The sequence below is a fragment of the Python bivittatus genome, unplaced genomic scaffold (genome assembly GCF_059951505.1).
Source record: "Python bivittatus isolate LINGU-HERP-01145 unplaced genomic scaffold, Pbiv_v1 ctg000680_np1212, whole genome shotgun sequence".
NCBI classification, from domain to species: domain Eukaryota; kingdom Metazoa; phylum Chordata; class Lepidosauria; order Squamata; family Pythonidae; genus Python; species Python bivittatus.
The window spans coordinates 8,444,998-8,457,731 of record NW_028277095.1 but is presented as its reverse complement, the minus strand read 5'-3'; the positions used below and the strand labels follow the sequence as shown (position 1 = coordinate 8,457,731).

Sequence of the window (12,734 nt, the reverse complement as noted above, 5' to 3'; positions counted from 1 at the left end):
GCAAAGGGCGGAGTAGTTCATTCCAGGTCTCCTGGGAACAGCAAAAAGTGAGCCAGAGGAAAAGGCAGGATTCTCGCAACATGTTTTTCAGCTACAACATTTCCTCATAGCTGAAATCAGGAATTATTCCTCTGTTGAAAAGCAACAAGCTGCGTTCAAGTTCCTTGCAAACTTGAGGGGCGGGGGAGAAAAATGACTCTTCCCTTGTTCTTCAAAATATTCCATTCTAACACAGATTAAGGAAGTTCCTTAAAAAAAATTAAAAATAAGTCCAGCCCCATTGCTACAGGTTGCTCCAGTTTCGTCTTGCCCATTCTGGTGTCAGAGGATGAGATTCAGCCTGTCCCTCCTTATCAAGTGCCCTGCTTGAACCCCCTGAACAGCTGACGGCTCTCTCCCCCGTGAGTCCCCACATCCCAACAATTTGTGTCATCACCCACTGAGGCTACACAAAAATGGTTCTTCACCACCGCAGCACAGCTGTCAAGAAGGTTGGCCCTTGGAAACACAACTGGAACATCCTTGAGCACCAGTGTGGCTGTCCCCTGCTTGGCAGAAAAAGACTTACCCTCCTGTTTAGTCCAGAGGACCAGAAAGCAATTTCAGACGCTGCATGGATCCATCCTACAGGTTTACTGTGACTTTGCTGGTGGCAGTTAGAAGTCAGAGGCATTGCCTTGAATTTCTTAGTATATGGCTGCAAACACGAAATTACTCAGACTTAAACAGTAGTCACGATACTTTCAAGCCTGCTCAACTAAATCAGATTAAGAGGATGTAACCAATTCCAAATAGTACTTCTCCAAGACTCTTTGTTCCTGTGGTTCTCAAACAGAATCATCAACTTTGCATCTATACTCTACCCCTTTAATCTCTTCTTTGGGTCCCCATAACCAGGGGTTCTCCATCTGTCTCTTCAATTTCCTAATTCCTGTACCACTCTGAATCGTCTTCTCAAAGACTGGGCCAACATTTTGGAGAGAACTCCAGCTGGTTGCTTGAAAGTAGAGTTTGTAGCACAGAAGAGTCCACCAGCAGAAGAGAAAATCGTCTTTGGAAGTCCAGGGACCAGAAACCTAAACCCAGGTGCTATCTCAGGTATCGATTGTACAGGAGGATTGCACAACAGTGAATAGTTCTGCGATAGAGCTCTGGACACAGATAACTTCAACAGCACCTATAAAAACACTGCTGGACTCTGGCAGGGAGTTACCTATGCAATCATCTCGCCTTGTTAAAAGGCTGTCGAGATCAACATGCACTGAGCAGCTCTTGTACCTCTAGAAAGCACACTTCCACCAGCTGCAATACCTTAAAGCAGCTGTGGCTTTTCCTAGGATGGTCTTGCTGCCCCCGTGGCTGGTGTGCCATGCCAGGAGGTGTGTTGCAGCAGGTGCCACCTTCCTGCTCCTGCATGCAGTGAAGCCTTTTGGGGAGATCAGACTGAAGCCTGGCACAGCCCCACTGAGAACTAGAGGGATGTGAGAGAGGGACCCACTGTACACTAGACCCCAAATTTCACAAGCCAATAGAAGGAGGTCATCAGTTTTGCTCATTCATTCCACAGTTCTGTGTTCAGCAGAGCAGCGTTCCTCAACCTCAGCAATTCTAAGATGTGTGGACTTCAGCTCTCCAAATTCTGAGAACTGAAGTTCACACCTCCTAGAATTGCTGAGGTTGAAGAATGTTGCAAAAGCGGACTCTAACTGTACAATGGGCAACTGCTTCCAATGCAGATCTCTCTACTTGGCCTTTAAAATGAGCAAGGGAGATTATAGCACTCTTGAAATGTGTGAACAGTCATCACACAGAAGGGAGTGTGTGCTTATTTGCTATTGTTCCAGAGGACAGGAGCAGGACCAAGGGTTAAAACAACCAGGAAGAAGGTCCAGGCTAGAGGCCAGTAGGAACCTCCCGACTGGACAAACTGTCAGCCAGTGGAACAGTCCGCCATATGAACTAGTGAGGCCTCCTTTGCTACAGGTTTTCAAACAGACTCTCCAGGTTCATCTGTCAAAGATGCTCAAGTGGATCCTGCACTGAGCAGGGGGCAGGACCAAGTGGTCTCTAAGGTACCTTCTGATCACTCTGACTCTATCTGTGGTGTACATAAAGGCTACTGCCTGAGTAATTGTCAAGCAAAGGTCCTGAACATCAACCTTTCATTCTGGCTTGCTATGAGAAGCCAGACAACTCCTGAGTAAAACATCACAGTGGTAAAATCCACAAATATGCTTGTACGAGGAATCCACAGAACCAGCACCCTGCAGAGGCTGATAAGCAAAAGTCCCTGCTCTTTGCAAGTTTACTCAATACTCTCAGGAACAGCAAGCTGCCACTACATCTGATGTGTAAAGTAAGAGTTGTGCCTAAGCTTAAAAGGCAGCAACCAGACCAAATTAGGATACAACCCTTCTTTTCAGCAAGATGTCCTGCTTGATGGATATGGGCTAGGGGGAAGTAACTCAACACGGTCAACACCCCACCCATTGGGGCTTCATTCCTGTCTCACTCTCCTCAAAGTGATAAAGAAACTGGTTACCATCAAGAGAAGAGAGAGGGGAGTTATAGAAATAGACCCATTTGGGGGAAAATAGAGAAAGAAATTATTTGAGAAATGCCAGGTATTTAAAGAGGATCTCAGAAAGAAAACAAAAGACAACGATGAAGAAGCAAAGCCTCCTGGTCAGCAGCAAAGCTCATGCTTTGCTTTCACTCCATCTCTGGCTAAAGATCTCAGGTTTTGGAAATCTACAGGAGGTGAGCAGAAATGGACGTAAGAGAAGGCAGGACAACTCAGAGTTTCTCATGGCTCCTGAAACCCACTACAGCAGTGTTGTCCAAACTTGGCCACTTTAAGATGAGTGGACTTCAACTCCCAGAATTCCCCAGCCAGCATGGCTGGCTGGGGAACTCTGGGAGTTGAAGTCCATTCATCTTAAAGTGGCCAAGTTTGGACAACACTGCACTACAGCAATCTCCAGAACCACAGCCAAACCACAGGGCTGACACTGGGCAGCCAACTACAATTTTCTACAGTGTCCTTTTTCATAAAATAATCCCTAAAAGTATGTTGAGTCTCTTTGGGTAGATCTAATATATCTAACTTGACGTTCAACCATCTCCCCAAAGCGGACCAAAATGTCAGCCCTTCCTCTTTTGATAACCACGAATAAATAAATAAATACATAGTGGGCTACCTCAAAAGGTTGCCCACTCTCATTCTAGGAGGCCCAGCAAACTGACATGGAAAAAAGGTTATGAAAACGAAGGTGATAACACCAAACAACAGGAGGAATTACCATAACTCTAGACCCTGCCTGAATTGGCTTTTCCCCCCCCAATGGCCCATTTTCCTTTTGCAAATCACGGGTCAGAGACTGTCATGTTATTGATCTGCCGGGGAGGTTCTTTCAACTTAGACCCTGAGGTGTCTCTTTTTAGGAAATGGCTGTTGTTCAGGTGACTCTCTCCCAGGGTTATTGGCCAACAAGCATAACTTTTAATTCAAAGTAACATAGCATTGTGACCTTTTAAAATCGGTTTTACCAGGAAAAATCATCAAGGAGTGAAACAGCTTATGTCTATGTTCTGATCAAAATTTGTGTTTTGCTAGAAACAATTTAAGCACATGGCCCCAACAGAAGAAGCAGGGAAAAGATGGTTTCCCCTGAGCAGCTGTGTCTGAAAGTTATTCATAGCCTCAACAGTCTCAGTAAAGGAGGCGTAAAAATTGACAGTATTAATTGCCGATCAATACATTTGTTTGGGTGGACTTGCTCACTTCCTTTTTCTCTCCAACATAAAAAACACCAGCCAGAACAAGGGTGTTCTGGGACATACCAAGATCTTTCCTTTGTGCACCAAAACACACATACGTGTGAACAGAGCAAAGCAGATGTTTTTAACACAGACATCAGAGGAAGTCGGGTTTGGCCACACCTGCCTGGTTCAAGCCGTTCCACATCATCCCAGGCTTGGTTAGTTTTCCTTGTGGCTGAGATTGTGGGGTGGACCCAAACTGTTTGTTAGTCCATGCTCCCACATGCTGGGCTGATCCAGGAGCTGGGTTAACTCAATAACCAAGTTAAGCTTGCTGTGTAAACCTAGCTAGTAAGAAAACTGCTGCCATGCAAGGGCCCCCCAATAGGTTTTGAAAAACATATGTACCATAGGCAAACCCTGAAAATCTTAGGAATGGTTGCTAATCCCACTTGTATTATCAATGCACACATACAAGAGGCCATTTCAAAGTACAATACCTTCTAGGCAAGGCATCTGCAGGGAGAGTCAAAAAAGTCAAGATGGTGTCCACAACTGTGCAACTGAAACCCCACCCCTTTTTTACAGGCATCATGTGTGCAGCATGACCATCCTCACTTTTTGGACCCCCTCCCCACTTTGAGGCAGTACAAAGAGGCCACGTACCAAGCTTTTGGCACTCTGACCCTGTGGCTGCGCTGATGACCCAGGATGCTCTGGTGGCCGAAAGGGAGGCCCTCCTTGGCTATCATCCAGCTTCTTGCTCACCCAAGGCATTTTCAGGACGCAAGCAGGTAACCTATTTCCAGAACTGGCCCTGTAATATTAGATGAATGCCTTGCTCCCTCTACTTAAGGTGCATCCTCTTTATGAAACTATTTAGCAATTCTAACTTGAGAAAAACACGCACTTGATAATCGCACCACCTAAGAATTACACCCAAACAGTAAAGACATGTGACTTAATCTATTGTAACAGGTGGTTATCTGCTCAGGGGGACAATGGTGTTCAAAGTACTTGCAGTTCTTCCCACAGAATATACTGACACTCTCTGGAAATATTAGTTTTCAAATACGTGAAATGTTTGAAGAATCCCAAGTGAACCTTGTCTCAGGTCCAAAGCACGAGACCCAGCGATGGGCCAACTTGGAGCTGGTCTATACGTACATCTGAAAACTACTCTGGCACCCAAACATTCCTGAATTCCAGAGCTAGACCAGCTTCATTTTAATCAAGATTAGCACTGCTCCAAACACATCAACCTCCTCTGGAAGACAACGGCCTGGCTTCCTCAGAGCGGCCTGGCTTCCTCAGACAGCTCTCTCAAAATGCGTGGACGTTCACAAGCAGCTTGCTTGCTGGGGGGACATGGGCAGAAGGCATTCTCACAGGGGCTGGGCTCTTCAGCGTTACCACGCTCCCCAATTCTTGTCTGAGAGCTGTGCTCCGTCCATGCGCAGCCATGCTCAGGGTAAGTAAACAAAGCAGCCTTCTCAAGCCTGTAATTTTGCAGCTAGACCTGAAATGTGTTTACTCAAAAGTAGTTCCCACTAATTCCAGGCACTTAGGAAGCAAGCAGGCTGATAAATCTGCATTAGGGATGCTTAATGAGGGTGCCTTGGGGCCAGGAGCAGGAATTTCTGAATTACATTACTCTCCTATGTCATGTGCAAGAATGGCATCATTTCAGTGACTCAGTGCAAATCTATTTTTGTTGAAAGCTCGTTAAGGGAGAAGTTTCCAAATTGTAAGCAAGGAAGTCCTAGAGTTTCTTGACACAAAAATGTAAAAAAAACCCAAACCCAAACCCTGAAAGAACAGTGTGCCCAGAACAGAGCTATCAAGAAACAGTCAGGGCACTTTCTGGAGCTCCACCAGAGCCAAGCCCATAATCCAGAAGCCCTCCCCCAACCTGGTGCTCTCAAACTCAGTTGGGATCGTAATGCCCAGAATTTCCAGCCGGCGCAAGTGGAGGCACAGGGTCCCCGACCATCCAGAGTCCCTGAAGGTAGACAGTGTGTTCAGATTTTCTGCTCAGAAAAATTTTCCAATGCAGTCTGGGTTGTTTTTGAAACCTCGTGCTTCCCAGCTGCCCAGCTGGAGCGTATTATGGGTGCCCCAGAGATGCGGTTGACCTGGACAACATTGCCAGGCGTAAGCCTTGAAAGCACGTGCCAACTGTGCAAGAGGATTTTAGGGACAGAGACGGCCGGCACGCTTGTCGACTGGGATACTGGGGGTTCCAACTGTAACTTCTGAAGCCATCTTCCCTCCATGCCAGAGTTTTGCCCTCAAAAACTCACCCCTGAAAGCAAGTATTGCTTTTTAAAGAGTGGAGTGAGGAGCTCTCAATTATCTGTCAAATTTCCCAAAATAGTACCTCTGTAATTATCTAGCTATCTCACATTTAAAAAATAATAATTAGCCTGGACAAAAACAATCTAGATTGTATTGTAGCAATGCTAGGCAATTAAAAAAGGAACACTCCCTGGCTTGCAAAGTCACCCTAGAAAATATTTGCCTTTTCTTTTTAAAGGGAAAAAAAAGATTACTAGGAGACAATCAGAGGATCATCAGGGTCAAAACACACTCCAGTTTCAAATGGTTCAATGAAAGGAGGATCCGCAGGGAGAAAACACACACGAACGAACGCACAGAGGAACAAAGGACAGGAAGCACAAACAGACCGAAACGAAAGGTAAATAGTTATAATTCACCTAGAAGCCAACTTGGTGCCCACAATTCCCAGAATTCCGGTTGGCTACGGAGGGCTCCAGGTTGCAGAAGGCTGGGATGGCTTTTAACGCGGCATTCCCTTTCTTTACAGAAAAGCAGGCAGTCCTCATTAAGGAGGAGGTTTCTCAGCCTGCTCCCCGTCCGTGGGTCCCGGCAGGTCTCCCCAGCTCTTCTTCCCCCCGCCTGGCTGCTCCGGCCGCGCCGACCAGCCGGCTCTCTCCCGGGTCTCGGCGCGGGGCAGGAGCGAGGCGGCTGACCGCTCGGGCAGGCTCAGGACCCGCCCGCCCCGCAGCCCCGGCCGGTCAGCCCCGGCCCGAGCAGGGACCGACGGGAGCGGGAGGCTGGCTGCGCGGCCGGCGGCGGCGGCGGCGACTCCCGGGGAACTTCGCCGAGGCTCCCGCCGGCCGCTCCTCTCCGGACCGGGCGGGCGGGCGCACTTACCGAGCGTGAGCAGGGCGACCTCGGCGCTGGCCATGTTGCCCCGCCGGCGGGCGGACGGGCGGGCGGCGCTGCGGGCCGGTCCGGAGGGCGCGCTCACCTTTGCAGCGCTTGGCCGGCTGCGCCGCCCAGCATGCCGCGGCGCCGAGAGCGATGCTTCCCCGCGCGGCTCGGGCTCCACCTGCGCGCCGGCGCCCGGGGCGGGCTCTGCGGCGGCGGCGCTGCTGCTGCTCCGCTCTCCGCTCCGCTCCGCTCCGCTCCGCGCGGCCGGCCAGCTGGCTCCAGGTGCGTGGCGCGGTCCGGAGTGGCCGAGCCGAGCCGAGCCGAGCCCCGCCGCGCCTGCCTCTTTCCTCCCACGCCCCCCCGGCTGGTTGGCTGGCGCTCCGGGGAGGCCGGGCGGCCGCAGAGGCGCCGCGGGAGCGCTAGGCGGCGCGCCCAGCTCCGCTCCGAGCTGCCGGCTGGCAGACACGTGCGCGGCCGCAGCGGCAGAAGTTTCCCCGCACGTCGGAACGCGCCGGCGCGGGTCTCCTGCCGAGCGGCGGGGCCGCCCTACACGCCGGGCGCTTTTTTTCCTGCTTTGCAGGGATCATTTTTATTTCCGTTTCTCTTACGGCTAACGCGGACGACTGCCGTTGTAAACGCTTAATTTGTTGAGAACTGCTTCTCTTCTCTGGAAGTTCCTTTAATGCTTCTTCCTTTCTTTTTATGTCATCCAAAATAGCTTGTGTTGTCTCTTGCCTCTTCTTTTTAAGTTCACTATTACGTTGTATGAAATAGCCTCTGATAAAAGAAAGCTTTGCTTGCGTCCCAAACCACTCTTAACTCAGTAGTACCTTTGTTTAAATTATTTTCAAAAGATTCTTTTTATTTCTTTTTACAGTCCTCCACTATTGCTTCTTTCTGTAACAACATTTCATTTAGTCAAAGAACTGGATTTCCTTTTATAGCCAAACTCACAGGATTATGATCCGACAAAGTCTTTGGTAGTATCTGTACTGTAGAAACCTTCGTAACCAAATTCTTCAAAATCCAATATGTCTATTCCTGAAAAAGATCTATGCCTTTCAGAAAAGGAGGTGTACTTTCTTGGACTGTCATTTTTCTGTCTCCATATATCAACCAGCCCTAAATTGTCCATCCAATCAAAGAAAACTTTTGGTAATTTGCCTTGAATGATTTTAATATTTTTCTCAGAAGTTCTTACCATTGTGGGAGACCTCCATTCCAATTCCCCATTGAACACCAATTTTCATAAGAGAAACCCATTAGTCTCTCCATAAGTCCTTTATAGAACAGTGCTTTATCCTCATTTGGGGCATAAATTCCCAATATCAGAATCTTAATCCCATGCAAATTAACTTCCACCCCAACAAAACTACCACGCTCATCAGTCAATACAAGTTCTGTTTTAGGTGGGGATTCATATACAAAACAACTCCATTTTTTTAGTTCCTGCTGAAATAAATTCTTCACCCAAATTGTTATAAAACATAAATATTTTATGCCCTTTTTTCTAATGTGTGTGTCTTGTAGGCAAATTATATCTTATTTTAATTTTTGTCAAATAATGATTTTTTTCTCTTTTGAGAAGCATTTGCTCCATTCATATTCCATATTTCATATTTGTAATCCATAATCAAGTCAAAAATTTAGAAAAATCGATACCTGTAGCACCTGGTTCAGTATCATACCTGTCAGTTTCCTGTTGCACCTGCTGAATGTTTTGTATAGTTTCATCTGAGATCTCCATTTGAAACTCTTCCAATTCCTCTTTAAATTCCTCAGCTTCTGGAATTAAATCGAAACCTCTGCTGTTTAAAAGTAAAAGTCACACCTTCCAATTTATCCCATCGAAATGGAATCTTTTTATATTTTAATCTATCAATAAAAAAAGAATACTCTTTTCTCTTACACAACATTCTAATAGGTATTTCTTTAAGAACAATTACATCTGTATTATCAATCTTCAGTCTTGTTGTCTATTTTGTTCACCATTTCTAATATCACCACCTCACTTAAGTAAATAGAAGAGTTTACTTAGTGGCCTTGTTCACATTAAGCCATTGTTTAACCATGGTTTATTCAGAAAACCCCAGGGGACTGAGTTCACACAATATTGATGATGTACCATCAAGTCATTGCCAACTCTTAGCAACCACATGGATAGATTTTCTCCATGACGATCTGTCCCTAACCCAGTCTTTCAGGTCTTCCAACAATGCACTCATTATGATTTACCTAGACTGAAGGTGGTTTAATTTGCAGAATAAATGAAATCTTCTTGTCCCCCAAAACCATTGAAAAGGAAGGTGCCTCAGCAATGGGTGAACTTCTGAGGTTGCACAAAATGCTGTGATTCAGGAACATCGAACCAAACCCTTCTTGTGGATTTTGACAAAACTTAGCCAATGGGCCATCCTTCGTTTCTGTGTGCTGCACTGTTCCCACATTGCATCACAAATACCATGATGGAACACTTTAATTCAGCCAAGAGCACCAGAAGGCACCACCCTTCCTGGCCTCTCATCTCCCATCTCATGTGCATGGAGATCACATTTATTGCAGAAAAACAGCAGACATGAAAACTCTGTTTGGTTTCTGATTACACAGTTGATGGGTGAAAGTGGGATAGGACCCATAAGCCAACATGTATTTTGAGACAGGTTAAGGGTAAAATTACAACCCTATCTTGATACAGTTGTGATATTTTAACAATGAGCTTTCTTAATTAGCAAATTAAACCCAAATTAATCATTCTGAAAGTTAAGAGCCACCTATTTTGGAGCATCGTTTCAGTTCTGTTGCTGTAAGCAGGAATGAAAAGAATGCCAACAGTGTTGTCTTCTTAGAAATGAGATGTTTTTCCACGATGAAAGCTGTCTTTCTGAACCTCAGCCTAATGGGCTGTGTCAGCACAGCCTACATGGCTAGAGCTCTGGACTGAGAAATTAGGGTGAATTGAGTCAGCAATGGTTAACCCTTGGTAGGTGTCATGGGAATGCAACCTGGGAGTTCTTCAGACTGGGGAAGGGACTTGGATTTTGGAAAAGCTCATTCACATGGTGCGGTGTTTCTCAACCTCAGGGACTTCAAGGTGTGAGGACTTCAACTCCCAGAATTCCCCAGCCAGTTGAAGCCCACACATCTTAAAGTTGCTGAGGTTGAGAAAGAGTGATATGGTGAATCAACCCGTGGGTGCCTTGTGTTTTGTCCCGGGTATCTATAGACCACTGGCCAAGAAGATGCTAGAGAGACCAGTAACCAATCTCTGAACTATCAGTTGAACAAATTGTTGCGCTACTCAGAAGAAAAAAAGTATTTCACTCAGCTAAATGGACAGACTGAACTGCTGCTTAGCAAAGGTTTCACCAGGTGATTTCTGCAAATTAAGGTGACGTGTTAAAGAAACGAGCAGAGGCCAGCTCCACATCCTCTTTGTGTCCAGTTCACGGTGGACAGCACACTAGTTATTGATATAAATAGAAGGCCTTCCGTTTCTTCTTGATCCTCCTCCTCTTCTTTCTCCTCCTTTTCCCTCTCAATATCTGAGTGATTCAGAATGAATTATCAATGTTTGGCACTAGTGGGAGATTTCTTTAACAAAGGGATGAGATTAGAGGAGCAAAACAAACTGGTGATAATCAAGATTTATCAGCATGAATCAGCTTTTGGGAGAGTGGGACAGCCTTGGGTGTTTTGCAGATCCACCTCAGTTATGGCCAGATGCCAGCCAATGCAGCTGTTGCCCAGAGAGAGAATTTCAGCAGATGCTGCTTTTTTCCCCTTCCCTTGTGGGACTGCCTGAATTGGTTCAAGGGCCCTCTTTTAAGGGTGTCGGATGTCCCAGCTCCAGTCAGGGGCATCTATGGGCAGGGGCGTCAAGAGTGTCAGGGTGGCAACCACAACCACTTTGGGACTTTGAACACAAATTGCAGCTGCCATCTTGAGTTTTTGGGGATCTCCCCCCCACCTGGAAATCTCCCCCAAGATACACTGAGGGAGAGAATTTTAAGTGGATTCACATCCTTAATTCATCTCCATTTCAGCAAATAGGCCAGTTCACACGTGGCCCTAAGCTGTAAGGGCAATGAAGTCCATCACAGCTTGGCTAATGCCTGAACTCAGTCCAAGAGCAACTCAGATATCCTCCATGTCATGACTCATTTCATTTTTTTGAAGTTATACGATTTACTGTGAAACCAAGCCATTTGACCTACATGGATTTTGATGAGATGGCTTGTTGGTATTATTATGCAATAAGCTTTCTGCATTTCTAGATTTGTTATTTTTTTGTGTCTTCTTCTGTCAAGTGGGACAATGATCACTGATGCTTCATTCATGCACTTCACAAGGCTTTCACATGGAGAGAACAAGAGGCCCCAAATCACCTGCTATGCAAGGTTCTCCTTAAGGCTGGGCAATTCAGTCCAGGACTGCCCTAAACTTTATGAACACATAAACATATAAATGACATTGCATCCCCCCCCACCCCCGTTTAGGAACTGAGTTCGGACAAGATGCTTAACTTGGTCACTGAATGAAGCCAGAAAATGACATTGAATCATAACCTAAGCAAGCATAGTTCATTTAACCACAAGAGAGTAATCAAGCTTAAGAAATTGTAGGAGTGCCAGTACTGAGTCTCTGATCAGGTTAAGGGTGTTGTATGAACCCAGCCCCTGGCACTCTATCACCTGGATGTTCTTCTATCTGGGGAGAGAGACCAGTCTAGTCTAGTGGTGAAGCTGTTGGACTGGAGAGACCCAATTTCAAGTGCCCCCTCAGTCATGGGAGCTCCCTGGGCAAGTTGGGGGGCATTGTGCTCTCTCAGCCCCCCTACCTCACAGGCTGTTGCTGTGGGAAAAAATAGATCGAGGGAGTGCTACGTATGTGTACTGCTTGAGCCTCTGAATGAAAGGTGGGATATACACTTAATACACAGATAAACCTTCTTTAAATTAGACTTAGCTGCCTGGACTTGTTTCAAGTAGAGGAAATGCCAGGCAGATCTGAAATATCTTTGGCCACTGGACACATTTAGACATTTGTGGAGAGTTGGAGGTGCTCTCACAAAATGGGGCTGCTTGGTCCGAAGACACCCCTTCCCAGAAGACAAAGAGGCTGGCTGCGAGAGAGAGAGAGAAACCTGCTTGAGATACCCTCCACCTGCAAAGGGGAGCTGCAGATTCCAGTCTCTTAAGCCAGGGGTCTCTACCCCAATGCCCACTGGACCGAAAGTAGCAATGAAACTCAGAGGTAAGAAGCTCAGCGCTGTGGCTTGTTGTAATACCTTTTAATACACCATAGATGGCTGACTTTGTCTTAACCAGTTGGCTGAGTTCATGCTCAACCAGAAATCAGGGCTTCCAAGACCCAGGAGATGCTTCACCCAACTTGGAGAGCCAAACCAAGAAAGTCCAATAGTGGTCAGAGCTCAGGAGGCATTTCCAGTGGAGGTGCCTTAACTGGCACCTGCAAGCTCTTCCACTGACAGTGGCTTCTCCAGGGGCTGGGGGAGGGGAAGAGGAAGGGAAGAGCACCGGTGAGCACGTGGCAGGTGCTCCTCCAGGGACCCCAGGTTGGAGCAGGGCTCCAGCTTGGATCTGCTGTCCTTGGTTCCTCTCTTCCATCTGCCTCCCCCTTGTTCCAAGGTGAAAGGAAGCACCTTGTCCATCTCCTCCAGAAATGACTCCCTTCTGGCTCCTGGAAGCAGAAAGGCGAGTTGGGGAGGGCAAAGAGCAGCCTGGGAAATCCTTGTCCTTTCCTCCCTACCTCCCTCAGGTGTGACTTAGCTCCCA

At 46.9% G+C, this 12,734-nt stretch overlaps 1 protein-coding gene across 1 annotated transcript in view; it reads right to left on the bottom strand.

Annotated features, from left to right (window-relative positions):
* Positions 1 to 7,178, bottom strand: part of TGFA (transforming growth factor alpha) — a 39,234-nt gene extending 32,056 nt beyond the window's left edge. Inside the window, exon 1 of the mRNA XM_007432087.4 lies at positions 6,940 to 7,178. Within this exon, the coding sequence (XP_007432149.1) occupies positions 6,940 to 6,973 (34 nt within the window). The 5' untranslated portion in view covers positions 6,974 to 7,178. The remainder of the gene's footprint in view (positions 1 to 6,939) is intronic.
* Between the last annotated feature and the right edge of the window lie 5,556 nt (positions 7,179 to 12,734).